We start from the raw sequence: 18,278 nt of genomic DNA, 5'->3' as shown, positions 1-18,278 counted from the left end.
GCAGATCACAAAATTCGACGCGTTTGTTGAGCTCGTTTTTGAAGCCATTGCCAGCTCTGAAAATTTGAAGGGATATGGGGTCGTGCTGGGACCTGAATTGGAGACGGAAGTTGCCGGATAAATATATAGGAGGACGTTTCAACAAGACGGGTGCCAAGTCTAGTTGTCACTCTTGCTCCCCTCACTCACTTCCTCTTTTCTCCCAGCGACCGACTACTAGGTCGCCCTTCCATTCTTTTTACCGTCTCTCTTTTACGACCACTTTAAATGGCCCCGTCTAATTTCTTGAATTTACTCGCAGCTGCGACCCTCGCCGTCATCGCCCTGTCTTACAGCCCAGTGTCAGTCGCTGCTCTTTCTCCTGATTTTCACGGTCAGAATTTTCATCGCCGTGGTGTCCACCATGGTATGCGTCGTGAGCTTGTCTCCAAGAAAAAGCGTTCGAATTCGAAGCGCTGCAAGGTTCGCGAGTCCTCGTCGCTAGTCTCTTCTTCAACCGTATCTTCGTACACACCCGCTTCCACTTCTTCGGCCCCCCCCTATATAGCGCCTACCACAACTAGCTCTTCGAGCACCTACGTCGCCTCCTCCACATCCTCTGCTACCACTTCTTCCAGCTCGGGTGTCTGGACTGGGCCCAAAGGTGGTCTGGCATGGCCCAATGGCAACACTGGCACACTGGGTGACTGGAAGACTAACCATATGACATAGTAAGTTTTTTATTAGCTTTTCTTTTGCATATCGCTTATATACGCGTCGTTATACAGCCTGTACACTTGGGGCAGTGACCCCCTTCCTGCTGCCTCCAATGTTGGGTTCCAAGTCCTCCCTCAACTTTGGGGTGACAAGGATATTGCGGAATTTGAACAGAACATCGGCTCTTACACTACCCCCACTTACATTCTAGCTTTCAACGAGTATGTTAAGCTCATGTACCGATTTATTTCTTTTCCTTGACGTGCCCGCCTAGGCCCAATGAGCCCACTCAGTCCAACATGACTCCTGAGCATGCCGTTCAGTTGTGGTGGCAGTACATTGAACCTCAGAAGGCCAATGGGCACAAGCTCGTTGCCCCCGCCGTCTCTTCCAGTCCCGCAGGCTTCACCTGGACTCAAGAGTTCTTCGCTCAATGTGTTGGATGCACTGTAAAGATACCAATCTGTTATACACCCTTCGTTCTCACCTTCTTCCCTTAGATTGATGCCATCGCTACGCACTACTATGATGTCTCTGCCTCAGATTTCATCACGTATCAGACCAACTTCTATAACACGTTCAAACTCCCAATCTTGGTTACTGAGTACGCATGCCAAGTAAGGTTTTTCATGACACTTCGGTGGGAATTGTGATTGATTTAAACGCGGTAGAACTTTAACAATGGGCCCCAATGTACATCAGACGAAATTTGGAGTTTCTTGGCCACTACAACTGCATGGATGGATTCCACTGACTGGATTGTAAGTTACATGTGGTTCGGTAAGTAGCAGATTTCATTGACTTTGATTGGTTATTGAGCGCCTTTGCTTCTAGGTGCTATGCTCGACATGTACAATGTTAACGTCGAATGCCAGCTGATGGCCTCAGACAGTTTGCCTAACAGTCTTGGGTATAGGTTTATCAATGGTTACTAAACTTTTATTTTTTTTTCCACTCGGAAGCGCCAATTTTCCCTCCCATATATACATGGATTTGGTCGATACCCTTATTACATTCCCACATCTTTCAGACCCGTAGTACGGGTAGTCGGGCGAGCTTGCGAGCCTTGTTTATTGATCACTTGGTCTTATCGGCATCGTTGATCTCGATGAATTATTGCCCTCGGTGAATTATTGTTTTCTTAGTAACATTTTATCTACATTGCATTAGTATGTGTCTTCATTTATCCGCGGGTCCTCCCAGATTGGATTTTCTCGTAGTTGAGCCACAGTCTGTCCCTCAAAGTATGATACACTAACGTGCTTTAAGGGCCGGTGCCTTTTGTATGCCGGCTCTACTATGAGCCACATACCGATCAAACGCTCTTGAAAAGTATAAGCTCAGACTTGTATTCTTCTTACTCTTCTTATAAAGCAAATTTTAAAGCGAAGGATACCAAGATATCTTCGTTTCGCGGTAGAAGTATGGTCAAGCTTTCGCCTGCCATCAAACACTTGCTTACCCTTCACAATCCGAATCCTCTGCCAAGTCCAACTTCCACCAGACTCCGCCAGATTCTCTCGAATACATACAGAGACGCACAGTCGCGCCAGGCTGAAACCGGCTGGCTCGTATTGACGGTGAATGCAACGCACTCGCATATCAACCTGTTTTAAATGGATTTCGTACTAGACATGCACACTTCTTACGCTTAATCGCCCTCCCACTCTGGCTCACTTCTATCGTTTCATAACCGACACCGATGAGACCACAGGGAGTCGTAAAAGCAGCGTTCTGGAAGCTGTCAATAAGGCTGCCCTCGTGCGAGAATCTGCGCTGAAGAGCACAATCTTCGTCGGCGTTCCTCGGGTATGCGTTGGCCTTATCAAGACGTCCTTCTTACGACATTCAAAAATTCCAGGTCATCTTATCCCTGGCCGCATTGAATGAAGCAATTGACGACGAGGTAAAGGCGGCCTTGAGGAAGGATTCTCGCAGGTACTTTCCCTGCCATTCAGCTCAAATTTCCCATCGGGCCTTAAATCTTTATTTCCTTTGGGCATTAATCCTATTCATTGCAGAATTGCGACCGCCGAGAACATTGAATCGACCCTTGTGCGGGGTAAAGCTCTCTGGGATGCGCTTTATACACCTTATGCCGATAAACTACACGACAAATTGGGCGGTTATCATCCAGATTTCATCTGTGCGTACACATTCCCGCTGATTGACACACCGTTCCCAATACCGGCACGTTTTCAATTTCCAAACACGTCTTCCCTACATGATCATGGAAGCTTTACATTATCTGATGACTTGCTCCGATAGCTTTCATCATCCAGTGCTACGGTGCCGTGCTTTCCCCTCTTCCGGGAAGGGTGAAGGGGTACGCGGAGTCGAGCAGCATCAAAGATCCTGATCAGGGAAATCTTAGTCGTGCGCTCGGCTCCGTCGTAGGCATCGCTTGTCTACGCGCAGAAGAACGCGTCGTTCCCCAGCTCACCAGCCATGTCTTTGGCCTGCTGAAGGCTCGCATTGTGGAGAACCAGAGCAAAGAAGACGCGTGGCTCTCCAGTGACGAGGGCACCGAATGGGTTATCCGTACCGTGGACACGATTGTGGATGGCGTAAAATCAGATGGCCACGAGTTCCACGAGAAAGTGAAATTGTGAACAACGAGGGGAGGTCTTGTGATTGGGGGCTGATGGGAATTTCGATACATGTACTCTGTACAAACCTCGGTTCTTGTTATGTTTTGATCGTAAACTGTTATCCAATCATAGAGACTTGTCAGAGTACTCGAGATCAGTACGTATGACATCTTTGCCACGATGCAGACCGCGGCTCGCATCGTGCCCAAATGATTTCATCGCGGTCTGGGTTCTTTCTTCCCGCACTCCTTCACGTGAGGCACAGACCTGATGGCATGTATTCACTATCGATGAAGGTGTGACCGGTTATCTCGTTCGTTTTTGACGTGTATTTGTCTGAAAATCATAAATTATGCAAAACTGTCGAACATAGAATATGGTACACTGTTCATGAACCTAAAGGGATATTGGAACTAAACACTCCTTGCGTATTTCATGTCTGGCTGCTACTTCAGGTTGAACATCGCGCAGAAGCGGTAGAGCATAGCAGTCACAGTGACCATGTCCATGATTGGTGGGTGCATCTTCCGTGATTCAGTGAATGTATAGCGTTCAAGACCACATCTGGCTTACCACTGTTCCTGACCCTGCCGTCCGTATAAAGTGCAGTTCACAATACACATCGCCGATCTGGTACCGTGTTGGATGTGTAGAGCGGAAGAAGGCAATAACGGCGCCATTTGCATCTTGGAGCTACGTTGTCGACGTAAGCTATACACTACCATCGTATAAATCAAAAACTTACCACGATGTCCGAGCTGGTAGTACTAGGGCGCCACCGGTATTGCTGACCATCTGGACCATTGAAAACGCGAGAACCCTATAAAAGGTCGTTTTCATCAGGCGGACGTCGCAGCTGAAAAGGGTGAAGTGCTCACGTATATGCGTGGGTCCGCCAGAACAAGGTCGGACATCGGCAGAGTGTTCTACATGACATAACGTCAGAATGAATTTCTACGGCGAGGAGGTAGCGCGGAAAGAGAACTAACTTTACCGATGACTATTCGACCAAGACCACCGTTGGCGGCCCACTCGAGTTTGGCGACGCGGTCTTCCTTGTTCGTTCGGATGGACCGCCAGAGCGTGGTTACGCTCTGTCCGTTAGGACTTACGGTAGTCTAAGAATACAACAGTCAGTCTATGGTTCCTTCTCTGCGAAGTCTAGCCGTACCTGAAATCGATATAGGACGCCCCAGGAGTTGAACAACTGACTTTCGCGGGGGTCCTGGTTGGTCCAAGACAAGATGTCATCAGAAGGGGTAGCCATTTCTTGGGAGAGGAAGGAGGGGAGAGAGAAGTCGGAGCAGCGGAAGAGTTTGAAGAACTTTGACCAGAGTATCCGAACTTTATACTCGGAGGGAGGTCAAATTGGTAAAACCTTTCATGTTGGCCTTTTCACCGAAAGCCCAAAGGAACGATCGGGAACGTGTCGACCGCGAAAAGATAAAGGTGACGCAGTGAACGTGTTAGAGAAGTCTAGGGCTGAATCACGGCCAGTCTTGGACGATAGAGTAAGACTCCGATTGTAAGTAAAGCCAGGATGATCGATTCGAAAAAAACCCATACGAATTAAGAGTAAGCACTGAAATTTCTTGCGACATGCCTCGTCGCAGTTTGTCAGTAGTCGGCATGGGCCGAAAGTTTCCCCACTTGACATTAAATGTATACGCGGTACGGACAGTCAATGTGGCACATGAGGAAATCCACGGCGTATCAGTTCGCTCGTGAAAGAAGGATTGTTCAGTACTGACCACCTCCTTGTCCATGGGGCCAGCTGTATAAGGAAATTCTGGTACCAGATAGTGGATTGGGCTTCGAAGGGACGACATGAACGTGTAACTTGTATCCGGGGCTTAGGACAGCATGTTGACGGTGAGGTCCACATTGTGACGGTATTACTGAATCCGGCTGAAAGCTGAGGACGATAAGATAGATTTATGGGTCGTCTTGCTCGAGTCCGACTTCTTAATGAAAAATATGAACTGCCGGTGTTGGAAGGACATACGAGGTATTTGAGGCCGGAAAATCTAAATGTCGGAAATGGAAATGCAAGTGCCTCATGCTGGATTCGTATACAAAGAACGGCAACAAGCTCTCGCCCAAAGGCTGGGCGATCAATCAGCAAAGGCTATGAATCTCAATCCAAAATTTGACTCTCACAAATAGAGACCTAGGACGAAAACTCACGTTTCATAACTGAACGGCTTGGATTATAGATAGTGTTATTAATGATCTACTGTTATTAGGCACCGACGCCGACATCGACTGACGGAACATGGCAACAATCTGGGAGCCAGATAAGATCGAGGACTCTTTCACATATGAAGACAAATTTAATGCAAGTTTTACTTACAGGGACGCGCTCAAGGAACAACCCGAACGCCCAGCGATTTGGCGCTGCCGACGACCATCCTGGCGACAGATTCCAGAGGGAGATGCTTCATGTGCTCGTCTGTGGACTTTATCCTAGCAATCTCGTAGATATGCTTCAGACTGACAGTCCCATTAAATTCGTGGCCGGGCTTTCCAGTGCCCTGCTCAATTCCGGCAGCTTGTCTGAGAAGATAGGCGGTGGGAGGAGTTTTTGTGACGAATGAAAAGGTTCGGTCTGGTCGAACGCGTATTATAGTTGGAGTTGGCGTCCCCGGTGCAATATGGGCTGTTTTTGCGTTGAACTCCTTGCAAAAGTCCATGGATTTGACGCCACGAGCACCAAGTGCCGGCCCCACTGGTGGCGTGGGCGCTGCTTTCCCTGCCGCGATAAGAATGCGCTAAGAAATATTTATGAAAAGCTTTACTTGTAGGGTAATGATGCAGAAATTACCACAAGCTGGTCCTTCGCAGCTGCTGCCATGACTGAAAAGAATCAAGGTACGAAAAAGGAAGGGAAATGTACATGTAACGTAATCTAACGGGGCGACGTCACTCAGTTCAAGTGCCTCGCGACGGTGCGCTCGTTCTCCTTCCTAGTCACCTCCCTTCCCTTCTTACCACCATGAAGTCTCTCTCATTCCTTTTGCCTCTCGCCTGCCTCGCTGCGGCGTCACCCGTGGTGCTCGACCAGCATGCATTCCAGTCCTCGGTAACTGAGCCAGGCTTTCATTTAGATCTAAGCGCCCAGAGGCTCGTCCAAATGGAGGGGCAAGCCGCGGTTTGGATGACGGAACTGGACAAGGTATCGCTTTCCTTCTCCTGTCTCTTGTCTCGACTCAGTTTGCTTCAGATCAAGCTGAAAGCGCAAGGCGTCAAGTTTTTCGACATGTGAGCCATTCATCACTATCTAGACCTAGGATTTACCGAGTTTATGTATAGCACCAACTCCCAGGATTTAGAATCCTTTGCCTTCTCCCGGATCCACCGCAAGTGTATGTGAACCTATCCGTTCTTAGTCACGGCGCCAGCCAGTAAACATGTGTTGGTTGTTACAGCCTCGTATCCGTCGCCGAACGCCACTGAGAAAGTGAAGCCTATTTTGAGGAGCCTATCTACTAAAGGTCCAAAGGAGAATTTGGAGAAATTCAGTAGCTTTCGGACAAGATGTACGTTTGCCACTCTTCTAATCCCTCCGGCCTTTCATTTACTCCTTCTCAGATTACCGCAGTGACGTGAGGACTAGTGCCTTGCAGTTCGACGTGTGTTCAATCAATTCATTTGTAGTACGGGAAGCAAAGCCAGCAATGGCTTCTCTCTAAGATATCCGAGGTGTGTTCTGTTTTAGTGCGCCTTCTACTTGCCATGTACAATTCCATCACACAGATAACCGACATATGGGGTTCAGCATCTCTACAGACTCGCATCAGTTTCACAGAGTTCCCCCATTCTTGGGGCCAGAACAGCATCGTTGAGTGCCCTTCGTTAGATTCAAGCTGTCACTGATTGTCTCCAAGATTGTACGTATTACCGGCACAGAGGAAAGCGACGACATCATCATCATATCCGCGCATCAGGATAGGTACGTTCTCGCTGACGTTCTAAATAGCGTCATGGTTTATTTTAATTGTGATAGCACTAACATGTGGCCGTTCCTACCCGCTCCTGGTAAAAGGTTTTGCTACTTCGTATTCCATCATATTTTGACTTTGATTCTAGGTGCCGACGGTAATGATGAACTTTGGTCCCTAATCTAGGATCTACCCTGACTTAGGTTCCAGATGACGGCTCCGGTAGCGTCACGATTCTTGAATCGTATCGAGCACTACTCGCCGCCAATTTCCACCCAAAGAAGACTGTTGAATTCCACTGGTACTCTGCCGAGGTAGGTGAAATGCGAGTGATCTTTCGCCACGTATTCATCATGTTTACATATGCAGGAAGGGGGTCTTTTGGGCTCTCAGGCCGTTGCGCGTGACTATGCTTCACGATCTGTGCATGTTATTGCTATGAGTCAGGTACGACACTGTACGTTCTTCGCGGAGTCCTAATGCTCAACTCCAACCAGTTCGACATGACTGCATGGGTCAAGGTGAGCCGTACGGATGATGTACATCGCTCTTCTTATTGACATGCGTGCAGCGCGGTACCCGGGAAGAAGTTGGAATCATCATCGACTATGTCGACGCGGAGTACATTATTTTATGGCATTTAAATACGTCACTGATCTAAGCTCTGCTAGGCTCACGCAATTCAACAAAGAACTTGTTGAAACGTACCTAGATATCCCTTACGTGGAGGTAAGGATGACCTTTGAAAGAACTGGATCATATCTAACGTGTTTTAAGACTGCGTGTGGATACGCTTGCAGTGATCAGTATGTGCCTGCTGTAAATTTTCCTGTAAACTTTTCATTGTGACTACTCTGTAGCGCGTCTTGGGGCAAGGCAGGATACCCAAGTGCTTTCACAATCGGTAGGGGTGATAAATGTTCAGGGACGCCTTCTGATGGGTTATTTATAGAGAGCACTTTTGAGAATTCGAACAAGAACATTCATTCCACGAACGAGTACGCATTTCTTCTCTTCTTTCTCCATGATCATCGTTCTAATGGGTTCAATCAGTCGTATTGATATCTCGGATGAATTCAGCTTCGCTCACATGCTAGAATTTTCCAAGCTTGCTGTCGCTTTCGCTGTTGAGCTTGGTGGATGGTCCGATTAGAATATGAACGAAACGATGATCTACATTAATCTCAGCACAGTACGTCTTGAAATATTTAACATTGAGGATAAGTACTGTTCAATCAAGAATTACTCGATGTAGGATAAGCTGGATTCATTGAAGGTGAGAGTGTCACGTTTGAAAGCCAAAATGGTTCAGGAACACCGTGAAATGGTGTGTTGATGGGCCCGAGCCCGACAATTTGGATAATAGGCGTTCAAGAGTCAATTTATTAGTTGACGCCACTGGAGTCGCGAGAATACCGTAGCATGTCATGCCTTGGGCATTCTTTCATTATTGGTTAGAAGCTCGTTGTTTTGAAAGAACCGGACATCAAGCTTACGATTAAAACCTTTCTGAATACTTAGTATAGTAGACCAATTGTTGTTGAGATGACCAGCCTTGTTCGCCGAAAACCCAACATAGAAACAGATGTTAGCCTCATATGGGGAGTTTTTTCATTGAACTGTGAATAATCGAGCATACTGCTGACAATTGACTGACGATTGAACACATCCGCAGTCACGTCTGATTGAGGAAATTAAGCGCCCATGACCGGACCGACCTGTCATCACCGATGTCGATGTATCGCGACTGGGTGCCAGGGCTACTAGGCAAAGCCATACTGGAGTCAATTCGGCCGTTCATGAGGCTGGTATTCGAAGCAAAGATCAAACGCATCAGCACATAAAGGTATGCCCTTAGCATTCGAAAGTTAGACCTTCTCGAGAGAAATGAGGGACATTTTACAAGTCCGCGATCGTACGCCGTAAAGCATGCGTCTGATATTCTGTGTCTGTCGATAACGAGTAGAGTCGGGATGCTGTGATCGGACCTTTTCCACCGGTTGAAAAACCTGAGGTCTCCACACATGTATTGCATCGTGGTTATTAGGAACATCTCATTGGATATTAAAACCTTCGGAGCACCGTTTGACGGAGCTTGAAGCACTCAATTTACATTAGTCCACGTCGCAATCTATAGAAGCTGGGAAATCGGCCGTGCTAGCCGGGAAACGTGGTTCATCTGCCTGGAGAAAGACGCGACAGAAAGTTGAGATTTTCTGTCCAATGATATGACAGGCAGGTACCCTTCGGTTCCGTGTGGTACACAAGACGTCCTCCCCAGCGTTGGGATCCTCTAGAAAGGCCGGGACCGGTTCCATTGCCTGAACACGAAAAGTAGATGTAAGCCGTATCGTTGTGGCCACCAAAGATCCGTACCGAGAGTCCAGGACAGCGTTTGCAATGGTCTGGGACCACGAGTATCATCGGCCTCATTCCGCGGAAACCTGGAAGACACGGGGAACGATCCAATCGCTCCACGATCAAATTGAGTTCGAATTCGTTGGCCTATGGGTTACTTATGTGAAGTGTAAAGTGTAAAGTCCAGGGCGAGAACATTGCACAACAGCCTGTTCTATTTGAAAACGCGGTAATCTTACCCACAAGAGATTTTCCAGTGACATCAGCTTCAACGTACACGCAAAACATTGGAATTTCCGCAGCCCCACTGGCATGTCCGATCCCGACACAGTCGATTGCATCCGAGATTGGTCGACTTCAAAGTCCGTACGACATGAACCTTCTTTCATTTCGCACACGCTGAGATATCTCTCTGATCATTGCGATCTCTTGGGGATAGCATAAGACTAGCACTCTAATATGATATAGTCCACTTGAACAGGCTGAATCAATAGAAATCAAACATCCTCTTTCGGAATGTAACCGTGGTCCTGATAATCTCTGATAACGCTGTAAAGATCTTTCATGAACAGGTGCGGGTCCAGTTATTATGGCACTTTACCTCAGTCTCTAGTGACGGATGTCACGCATAAATATGACTTTCAGAACGTTGCGCTCGGGAAAACAAGACGCCGAATTTTGAGTAGCACCAAGCCTAGAGTTCAATCGTGACTCGACTACATACTCAACGTTCACCTTAAAAAAAAGCCGGTGTACGGTCCGAAAATGCCGATGAAACCATAAGAAAACTTTCAAGTTTACCCTTGCTTTCCTCCATTCAAATTCCTCATGCACTTTTGACAGAATATCAAAGACACAGTCGCTGTTAGTGATATAATTTGGATAATTTGGCTATTCGTATCAGGTGAATGGCGGCGGTAACCTGTTGGAATTCGACAGAAAAGGGTGTTAGGAGCCGCAATAAATCCTAGCGTCTGCGCCATATCACATTACATGTAACTCACGACAATGTTAAGAGCTGGAATCACTAGGTGGCAATGCATCGAGGACAATTTCGAATCCCTGTTAGTTGTGGACTGAGTCCGGGAATCAAAACACGACATACATGCGGGTTAGATGTGCAACTCATGAAGGAATGCCAGGACCAAGTCCCGATTAACGCTTCTGACCTTGAACGTGTATTCAAGCCACATCGACGAAAAAAAGGTCAGTTTCAAAGATTGATGGCCGATGAGGGCCTCCCGCAAAAACTGAAGCGGCAGCGTTCTATGTAAGCCACGCCATAGATCCCCAACAAATGCAGCGGTGGTCAGACCACCCGCCACGCAAATCAATAAAAGTCATCACGATTGCATTCAATACCCTGAGTTTCCTGAGAAGGGGTTCTGGAATGTAGCCCATACCCCATCAGTCCCGAAATTAATGGCTAAGAGTGTAACCGGTGAAAGAACTTCAACTCCGACTACTTACCCTTAGCAAAGGGGGCCAACGAAGACCCTATGACAAGATCAGTGACTACTCACTCGAAACTGTCAATCCAATATTCTTGTGAGCAACCTACGACTTTTTCATTACGCGGACAATCTCATATGCATGATTATGATTTGACTCTTCACCCGTTCAATTGATGAAACCTGCTAAATCTGCCAAGTTTCAGTATTGAAAGATAAGTACAGGCGTACATACTACGTGTTTTCCGTTTGTTAGTATATTTAACGCTCAGCCCTGACTGTCATACGAGTTGCTCTTATGTTTTGGCGTGAAAGACCAAGCCTCGGGCGCGGGTCCAAGGAACATCTCCGAAATTTTGACCCAGTCTCTGCTATCATCGCTAGCCAGTAACGTTTCTGACCTTTGACGTTAGCACAACTTTACGAAACTAGTCTTACAGATGGTTCACCTAGGTCGTCTCTACCTCGGAATGTTGGTGTACGATCATTGATACGTCCAGGTAATCGTTCCAATAATCCGATAGGGGTGTAGCGGTATTGGAACGAAAGTGACTCGCAAAGATACCGGCGCGTTGCGTTTACGCCTGCTGTATCAGTCCCAAAATGACTATGAACCCATGTCAGAAGCGTAGTCGAGGGATGAAGTATGAGGGAAGCATGTACCTCAACCCATATTCAGCATACTATATGCCTCGTCAGAAGCGAGCGATGAAGTCAGATCGGCATCCATACCTTTCCTATCAAGTCTAACCGCTCGCGGGAGCTTATGTCCCATTCTCTATGCTCCTTGATTTCCGTGAAAATCCAAGGCTTTATGAGCGCGCCTCGTGCAACCATGACACCGTCAACACCACTCTGTTCCACGCACGACCAGTAGTCTTGTGACGAAAAGCAGTCTCCTCCTCCGAAGATCGGTACAGGAACGACTTGACACTCAATATTAGCATCAGCAGACAAGGGGTGGCATGAAACTCACGATCCTCCTCTGCTTCCTTTGCACGAACGGCCTCCACGCATTGTTTAATGTAATCCCAATCGGCTAACTTGGTGTACCTCTGCTGTCGGGTGCGACCGTGCAGCTAAAACCCGACCCTGATTTAATTTACGAGCAAGGGCGTAGATTCGAACTCCTACCGTGAGGCAGCTCGCTCCAAACTCCGTGCTCAAGCGAGGCATTAGCTTATGGACAGTATTCTGGCCTTCCTTTACACCTGTTCTTAGCTTGACAGTGACAGGAATTTCTCCGAGAGCCTTGTTCATGCCGACAACTATCCGACCTAACTTTCCCGCAGCATCGAGTACTAAAAATTGAGATTGTTAGAGAACGCAAAAGGATGTGAGCTGGAACACACAGGCAGAACCACTTCCTGCTTTGAACACCAAATCTATGGGACATCCGCAGTTGAGGTCAACAAAATCGAGATTACTTCCGATTTCTTTGGCAAGGACTTCGGCTGTGGGTACCAACGTGTTTGGCTTGTTCCCGGCCACCTGCACACCAAATGTAGATTCAGAAGGGTGCCGTCTTACCAGCGACCACTCTTCCTTGGATCCTGATAAGAGAGACGTGGCCAAGCCCACTTAAAGTAGTCATAAAATGCACTTAGAAAACTGATCGTAAAATGGATGATAAAATCTTACTTTCGCCACAGGTGATATCCGCGCCATATGCCACGCAGAGTCGGCGGAACGGCTAAAGATGAAATCAATTAGGATTAATGATAATTAATTGACGAGATCAGCATACCAGATTACCCACAGTAGTAAGAGGCGCGAGGTCTGATGGCTCGCTGTCGGTTTCACGGTGCAGGACTAGAGGAAGAAGCACATACAAGTCTTCCCTGACCAATTGAGCCGCTTCTTTTCTCTATAGCGTACAGGAACATCGGGAGTATCTGCCTGCGAGGACAAATCACCCGTGCGCTGCACAACCTTCTCGGATAGAATCTTTGAGTTCTCCACGGAGATTTCATTTTCCTCTTTGATGGACGCGCTGTTGCCAGCTGGCGTAGACGATAGTTCTATTTCCATTTCCATCTGTTCTGGCTCCAGAACGATCAGAGTTTCTTTTTCGGACTTCCTAGGAGCATCTTCCGCAAACTTCTGCTCTTTCATGTATGCATCGGCGATAGGAAACTGATACTGTCGACCAAATATTAGCACTAACGTATTTGGAAATGAAACGAACAGACCTTTTTCGAACGTAACATCTTTTGAGCTTCTGAGCCAACAAAGTTGACCTCCCTGGCACTCACAGCGGCATTCGCCATCCTGACTTCATCGGTGAAGAGTGATAGAGAACCAACTTGGTCGGTGCGGACATGGGATCCCAAAAAACGACACTTGAAACCATATCTACACTCTCCAAGTTCTGCAAAAACGGGGCATATAGACGCGTCAGATAAAGCATCGGGCGGTGTTTCGGGAATGAAAGGCGAGTTTTCTGATATTTCTGTCACCCGGGAAATACGGATATCGCGAGGTTTGGTGGTCAAGTATGACGCTATGTCATGATTAAATCGACATCTGAAAATGAATGAGATGGAATACGATATGATAGAAGGATAAGCGATGCACTCTGTCCCGTGTTCACATGCAGCCCCATTGGCAATCTTCCAGCAGAGATCAAACTCGTCTCTGATCTTGCCAAACCTCCTGCCCTTGTTCTGGCCTCTCTGGGCCTTTTTCTCTTCCTTGGACATCTTTTTACGGGATGGCCCACTGGAACGCGGCTCTTCCGAACGCCAAGTCCCACCGATACAATTTCTACTTCCCTCAGCAGCATCGTCATCCGGCGCGGAACTTGGTGCTGGGCCTGAGAGTAAATATCTGAGTTTCATCAATACAAAAGTTTCATTGACAAGTGGGAAAACTGCTTACTCTGCCTTTATTGGCGCTGTTCCAGGTGGGAATTGAGCCATGCGCTTTGAACAAAAATTCGCCCCTGACTGAGGCTAGCAGCGGATCAGGCTATGACGCAGGAAAATTTTCAGGCGGAGATTGAACGCACTTGTCTTGCTACGCCGGTGACCGCGACCAGACCGCGATACGTGAATACTGCGACCGTATACCCTGTACTTTTAGTCTCTTGAGGGCTGTTTCCTTCAGTTCTGGCGTAGGAGGTCCCGTATCTGATTCTAAAAGGGCTCCAGCAGCCGTCTGGTACCGAAATTTGTCCTCTCTGCCCTGAAACATTGAGCTCACTGGCCTTTCTGGTTCTAGATTTACAGTAGTCCACGCTTCGACGCGTTCTAATATTCATGAACAAAAATCCTTTTATTCCACAGCCATCGTACACGCCCCAGCAACCTCCGTTACCCCCCGGACCACCACCACCTCAGCCAGCAGCACAAGCCGACTATTCTGGCTACTGGGCGGCTGCTTCCGCCCAAGCACAACAGCAACATGGCCAGGCAGCTGCAGCTCAGTACAACCCCCAATGGCCGGCCGCTCAACCACCGCGTCCACCTGCAGAGCAGAGCGCCCTTTACGCGAATTATGGCTACGGACCTCAACAAAACCACTGGCAAAGACAGCATCAACAGCAACAGCAACAGCAACAGCAACAACAGTTTCACCATCCACCACCTCCCCCAGTAGCCCAGCCCCCTCCTCCGCCGCCCGGATATAACCCATATCAACCGGCGGTTGGTTACACACCTTACCTTCCTCAGGTTACACCTATGGCTCAGGCATATCCTATGCAGCAGCCCCAGCAGCCCGGACAGCAAATGTTTCCTTTGCAGATTCCCCAGCAACAAAATCGTAACGTTCACCATCCATCTCCACAACATCTCCCTCCGGCCAAGCGCCAGCGTTTCGACGGTCCCAGCCAAATCCAACAGCAACAGCAACATCGACCCCAACCTCCACCACCTCCACCACAGTTCCAGCCGCCACCTGCTCCTAGTCAAGGCATGTCGATAGGATACAATCAGGCTGCTATCGGAGGCCGCGGTGGTGGGCCCATGAGCGGCAATTCTATGACAATGGGTCGCGGCGGGGGTAGCTCAAACAGAGGTGGAGGATCCAGTGCTGGTAGAGGTAGAGGGCAACCCGGAGGAAATCGAGGAGGAATGGGGGGGCGGGGACGAAATGGAAGTGGATATATTGGCGGCGGAAGCGGAAGGGGTTCCTTGAGGGGTCATGGATCAAGAGGGAATTTTGGCGGTGGTAACAACCGCAGGGGCGGCGGGTCCTTCAATCTGGGCTCGGGAAACTATTCACACCAGCCGTCTAACTTTAGAAGCCGTGGGCAAGGGCATTCAAACAGAGGTAGTCGTCATGATGGCACTTTTGGGACCAGAGAGGGTTCCATGTCTTCAAGTTTTGGGAGTATTGGTAAAAAAGATGAAAACAAACGGACGCTCACGGATTTCAGGATTATCGGCCTAGAGATTCAAGAGTTGTCGTGGGCTTGGGGTATAATGCCTTCTTCGTTAGCTGCGAAAGTAGAGCCAGCGAAACCCGATATTGAGGACGAACTTCTGGCTGAGGATCCTGTCGGCGTAGAGGCAAACGCGCCAGTAGCAGAGGGTGCCCCTGTAAAACCTCTTGAGGGTGAACCGACATCGGGGGGAGATCGCGAGAAAAATTCTAACGATACATCCGATCCCAATCTCCCTGTGGTGAAAGATGAGGACGAATCAGTCACCCATACACGTGCTCCTGAGCCTATTGATACACCTCCTTCCAGAATTCGGATCTATTTCCACACGCCTGTTACTGCAGAAGATGCTCAGCCTATCCCCCACAGTTCTACCACTAATGCTGCGCCTTCCGATTCGAGGAAAGGCAAAAGGAAGAAGTTGGAGGATGATGACATAGATCTAGAGGAAGGCAGAACGCAGCCACCACCTCCACACATGAGCGATGATAGATCAAGTGTTGCAAGTGTGGCAGAGACGGCAAGTGAAACTGACTGGCTTATGGCTGCCATTGTTGAAGGTGAGGATGCGGAACATGACGGAGATGAGGAAGAGGTTGGCGCTCAGCTCCATGTGAGCGAAAATGCTGAATTTCTCGACGACGACGTTGTCATTGATACTGGCAATTCCGATACTCATGGTGAGTCTGGTTATGATCTTTCAGTCGTCGTGCTTGCTGTGCATGACCCCTCGTTTCCTTGAGGTTGAGCACTCGCTGCTAACATTTCACTCTCGAAGGCATTTTTGATATTGATATGGCAGGTGTTGATAAGATGCATGCTGAGGCTGGGACTGGGAGTCATAACGACGATCCCAATGATGAAGCAGAGCGTACTGCTTCAGAGCATCTCAATGGTCACAAGTCTCCCGTCTCTGCTCCTGTCGAGCAAGAGGATGGGCGAAATGGTGTGAATGGCTTGTCGATGAGCACTAAGAATACTGGCGCTGAAGTGTTGCCTTCTGATGATGAGGGCAAGCCTTCCGATGCCTCTGATGTTGTCGCGCTGCCTGAGGCTCCTGTCTTATGCTCTCTTTCATCATCAGACGATGCTGCTTCGTCTGTTAACGTGTCTGTATCTGATGCTATCTCCTCCATATCTCTTCCTCACCCAATTTTTCCTCTTGCTTACAGTGAGACGCAGACTGCTGATCATGTTGGATGTGCTGAAACGCAGGTCTCCGAGCCGTCGCAAGCCACCCCGGACAAAGAAGAATCGCAAACTGCCCCGCTGACCAGGACTACAACATTGTTGGAAATTGACTCCCAACCACCTGGATTGAACTCTTCTACAGCATCTTTGGCGGATGGAAATGGAGATCCTATGCAGATGCAGACTACCGATGCTCATCTGGACCATCTGCCAGAACCTCCTGCTTCACCCTTGTCCAATGTGCAATCAGCTTCTACTTCAACAGCGTCTGCTCACGGTGATACTAGCACTCAATTGATGCAAGCCAAATCTGCGAGGACACCCTCTGCTAATCGTCTATCCATATCGTATGCAAATGGTGGAAGACGTCTTATCATTGATGCAGAAGTCGTGGACTCGGTGAAGGTCTATCGTGCTGAGGGGCGCATTGAGGTACGCATATCTGTAAGCATGGATGGTGAAAAGGATTTGAAAGGCGTTATTGTAAGCTCGTTTAGTCCTATCGTCAACCTCTGATGCTAATCTTTTCTTCTCTTAGCTTGAAGGTCTTTCAGATACTACACATTCTTATGTGCCTCTTCTCTCCTCTGTTGAAGCCGTGGAGTCCGACCTAACGTTGCCTCCATTTATTAAATCCGAGTTGCCTACCAATGTTACGCTGGTTGCATACCTCGATATCACGAGACCTCTTTCTGAGCCGAAATGGGTGAAGACGGGAGATATACAAGACTGGCTGAGAAGTATGTTTGGACGAATGTTCTGGGTAGCAGGAGATGCGGCGGAAGGCTGGGAGAAAAAGATCGCCATTGTCGATCCTGATCCTGTACGCGCTCTTCCTCTTTCGGCATGAAATGTTTATTGATCTGACCTTGTTTCTACCAGCCTCCGACCATCCGCAATGTACTCGATGGATGGGCGGTAAATTCTCCTGTTGGCGCACAAAATGAACGAGAACGTTTCGTGAAGACGCACATGACTGAAATGGACAATCTGTTGGAGATCCTTTTGCGTCTCGTGCGAGGAGAACGAGCTACTCCGTTCCTTTCTGGGCCTACTATATCTACGCCTAGTATCGTCGGGCCTCTGTTATCGGCGCTCTCGCCTGACTCTGTCCATGGCGGACAACAAACACATGTTTCACTGGCAGTGTTAGCTATCTTTCGCCTGGCGACAGAATACGCCCAGAAGGCGGTCGGAGAGACGGGAAAAAGTGATGTTGATGGCCGGGTGGGGGAGATAATACGTTGCTTGCCTTCGCATCTGATATACAAAAGTCTGGATGGGATATTCAAGGAGTGGAGGGTTGAGAAGAAGGGTCACTGAAGTCTGGATATATATTGTACCTTATTATTCTTGGGCGCTTGTTCCTCCTTTCCTGGTGTTGTCAATCCAGAATGCTTTTCTTTGGCGTCGAACTTGGTCTGGTTACTCGATCTAGGCTACAGGCCTCCTCATCCGGGTACGCGTGTCGTCACGGTTATTATCCACTTGTCAAGGAAATTCTGAGTTTACAGGATCCCAGAAATTTTTACATGACATCCCCCAACCCTGTGTACTATAGCAGTATTTTTAGTTTTTGTGCACAGTGTGCCATGTTCAGCAGGAATGACGGGGGTCGTGAGAGGTCGAGCCTGTTTTTCGGACGCGAGTCTCGAGCGATCGG

At 48.3% G+C, this 18,278-nt stretch overlaps 7 protein-coding genes across 7 annotated transcripts; 4 read left to right on the top strand and 3 right to left on the bottom strand.

Moving 5' to 3' along the window:
- Nucleotides 1-267: 267 nt before the first annotated feature.
- Nucleotides 268-1,631, top strand: BT62DRAFT_896074 (uncharacterized protein; the record flags this gene model as incomplete). The annotated part of the gene is made up of 6 exons (XM_043183245.1): nt 268-710; nt 768-917; nt 971-1,145; nt 1,197-1,313; nt 1,368-1,476; nt 1,531-1,631. The coding sequence occupies 6 exons, from the start codon at nt 268-270 to the stop codon at nt 1,629-1,631; spliced, it is 1,095 nt and encodes a 364-aa protein (XP_043039333.1).
- A 368-nt stretch (nt 1,632-1,999) lies between these two features.
- On the top strand, nt 2,000-3,440 carry BT62DRAFT_949680 (uncharacterized protein). The gene is made up of 5 exons (XM_043188113.1): nt 2,000-2,276; nt 2,329-2,505; nt 2,558-2,634; nt 2,718-2,842; nt 2,965-3,440. Exons 1-5 carry the CDS (start codon nt 2,121-2,123, stop codon nt 3,306-3,308), a joined length of 879 nt encoding a protein of 292 aa, XP_043039332.1. The 5' UTR covers nt 2,000-2,120; the 3' UTR covers nt 3,309-3,440.
- Nucleotides 3,441-3,618: 178 nt separating this feature from the next.
- On the bottom strand, nt 3,619-4,585 carry BT62DRAFT_932177 (uncharacterized protein). Its single transcript, XM_043186304.1, has 6 exons — nt 4,459-4,585; nt 4,277-4,405; nt 4,166-4,213; nt 4,033-4,107; nt 3,861-3,980; nt 3,619-3,811 (listed from the first exon to the last, which is right to left on the bottom strand). Exons 1-6 carry the CDS (start codon nt 4,552-4,554, stop codon nt 3,734-3,736), a joined length of 546 nt encoding a protein of 181 aa, XP_043039331.1. The 5' UTR covers nt 4,555-4,585; the 3' UTR covers nt 3,619-3,733.
- Nucleotides 4,586-5,650: 1,065 nt separating this feature from the next.
- BT62DRAFT_1006014 (mitochondrial 54S ribosomal protein YmL19) lies at nt 5,651-6,141 on the bottom strand (the record flags this gene model as incomplete). Its single annotated transcript, XM_043177203.1, has 2 exons — nt 5,651-6,058; nt 6,112-6,141. 2 exons carry the CDS (start codon nt 6,139-6,141, stop codon nt 5,651-5,653), a joined length of 438 nt encoding a protein of 145 aa, XP_043039330.1.
- Nucleotides 6,142-6,275: 134 nt separating this feature from the next.
- BT62DRAFT_932174 (peptidase) lies at nt 6,276-8,661 on the top strand. The gene is made up of 19 exons (XM_043186303.1): nt 6,276-6,462; nt 6,511-6,548; nt 6,600-6,652; nt 6,716-6,826; nt 6,879-6,892; nt 6,945-6,989; nt 7,044-7,127; nt 7,175-7,239; nt 7,294-7,325; nt 7,377-7,385; nt 7,439-7,542; nt 7,598-7,675; nt 7,726-7,749; nt 7,800-7,849; nt 7,900-7,957; nt 8,006-8,034; nt 8,089-8,132; nt 8,181-8,226; nt 8,282-8,661. The coding sequence occupies exons 1-19, from the start codon at nt 6,283-6,285 to the stop codon at nt 8,379-8,381; spliced, it is 1,164 nt and encodes a 387-aa protein (XP_043039329.1). The 5' UTR covers nt 6,276-6,282; the 3' UTR covers nt 8,382-8,661.
- A 2,337-nt stretch (nt 8,662-10,998) lies between these two features.
- Nucleotides 10,999-14,008, bottom strand: BT62DRAFT_949668 (zinc finger dihydrouridine synthase). The gene is made up of 14 exons (XM_043188112.1): nt 13,918-14,008; nt 13,615-13,866; nt 13,230-13,563; nt 12,870-13,179; nt 12,785-12,816; nt 12,679-12,730; nt 12,390-12,617; nt 12,172-12,338; nt 12,014-12,116; nt 11,770-11,963; nt 11,701-11,720; nt 11,487-11,644; nt 11,273-11,433; nt 10,999-11,229 (listed from the first exon to the last, which is right to left on the bottom strand). The coding sequence occupies exons 1-13, from the start codon at nt 13,956-13,958 to the stop codon at nt 11,306-11,308; spliced, it is 2,019 nt and encodes a 672-aa protein (XP_043039328.1). The 5' UTR covers nt 13,959-14,008; the 3' UTR covers nt 10,999-11,229; nt 11,273-11,305.
- A 41-nt stretch (nt 14,009-14,049) lies between these two features.
- On the top strand, nt 14,050-18,179 carry BT62DRAFT_932173 (uncharacterized protein). Its single transcript, XM_043186302.1, has 6 exons — nt 14,050-14,199; nt 14,260-16,104; nt 16,203-16,533; nt 16,597-17,098; nt 17,154-17,438; nt 17,498-18,179. The coding sequence occupies exons 2-6, from the start codon at nt 14,298-14,300 to the stop codon at nt 17,936-17,938; spliced, it is 3,366 nt and encodes a 1,121-aa protein (XP_043039327.1). The 5' UTR covers nt 14,050-14,199; nt 14,260-14,297; the 3' UTR covers nt 17,939-18,179.
- Nucleotides 18,180-18,278: the final 99 nt, after the last annotated feature.

This window comes from Guyanagaster necrorhizus (genome assembly GCF_019112545.1).
Source record: "Guyanagaster necrorhizus MCA 3950 unplaced genomic scaffold BT62scaffold_13, whole genome shotgun sequence".
NCBI lineage: Eukaryota > Fungi > Basidiomycota > Agaricomycetes > Agaricales > Physalacriaceae > Guyanagaster > Guyanagaster necrorhizus.
The sequence above is the reverse complement of the archived record's forward strand: the minus strand, read 5'-3'. Positions and strand labels throughout refer to the sequence as shown.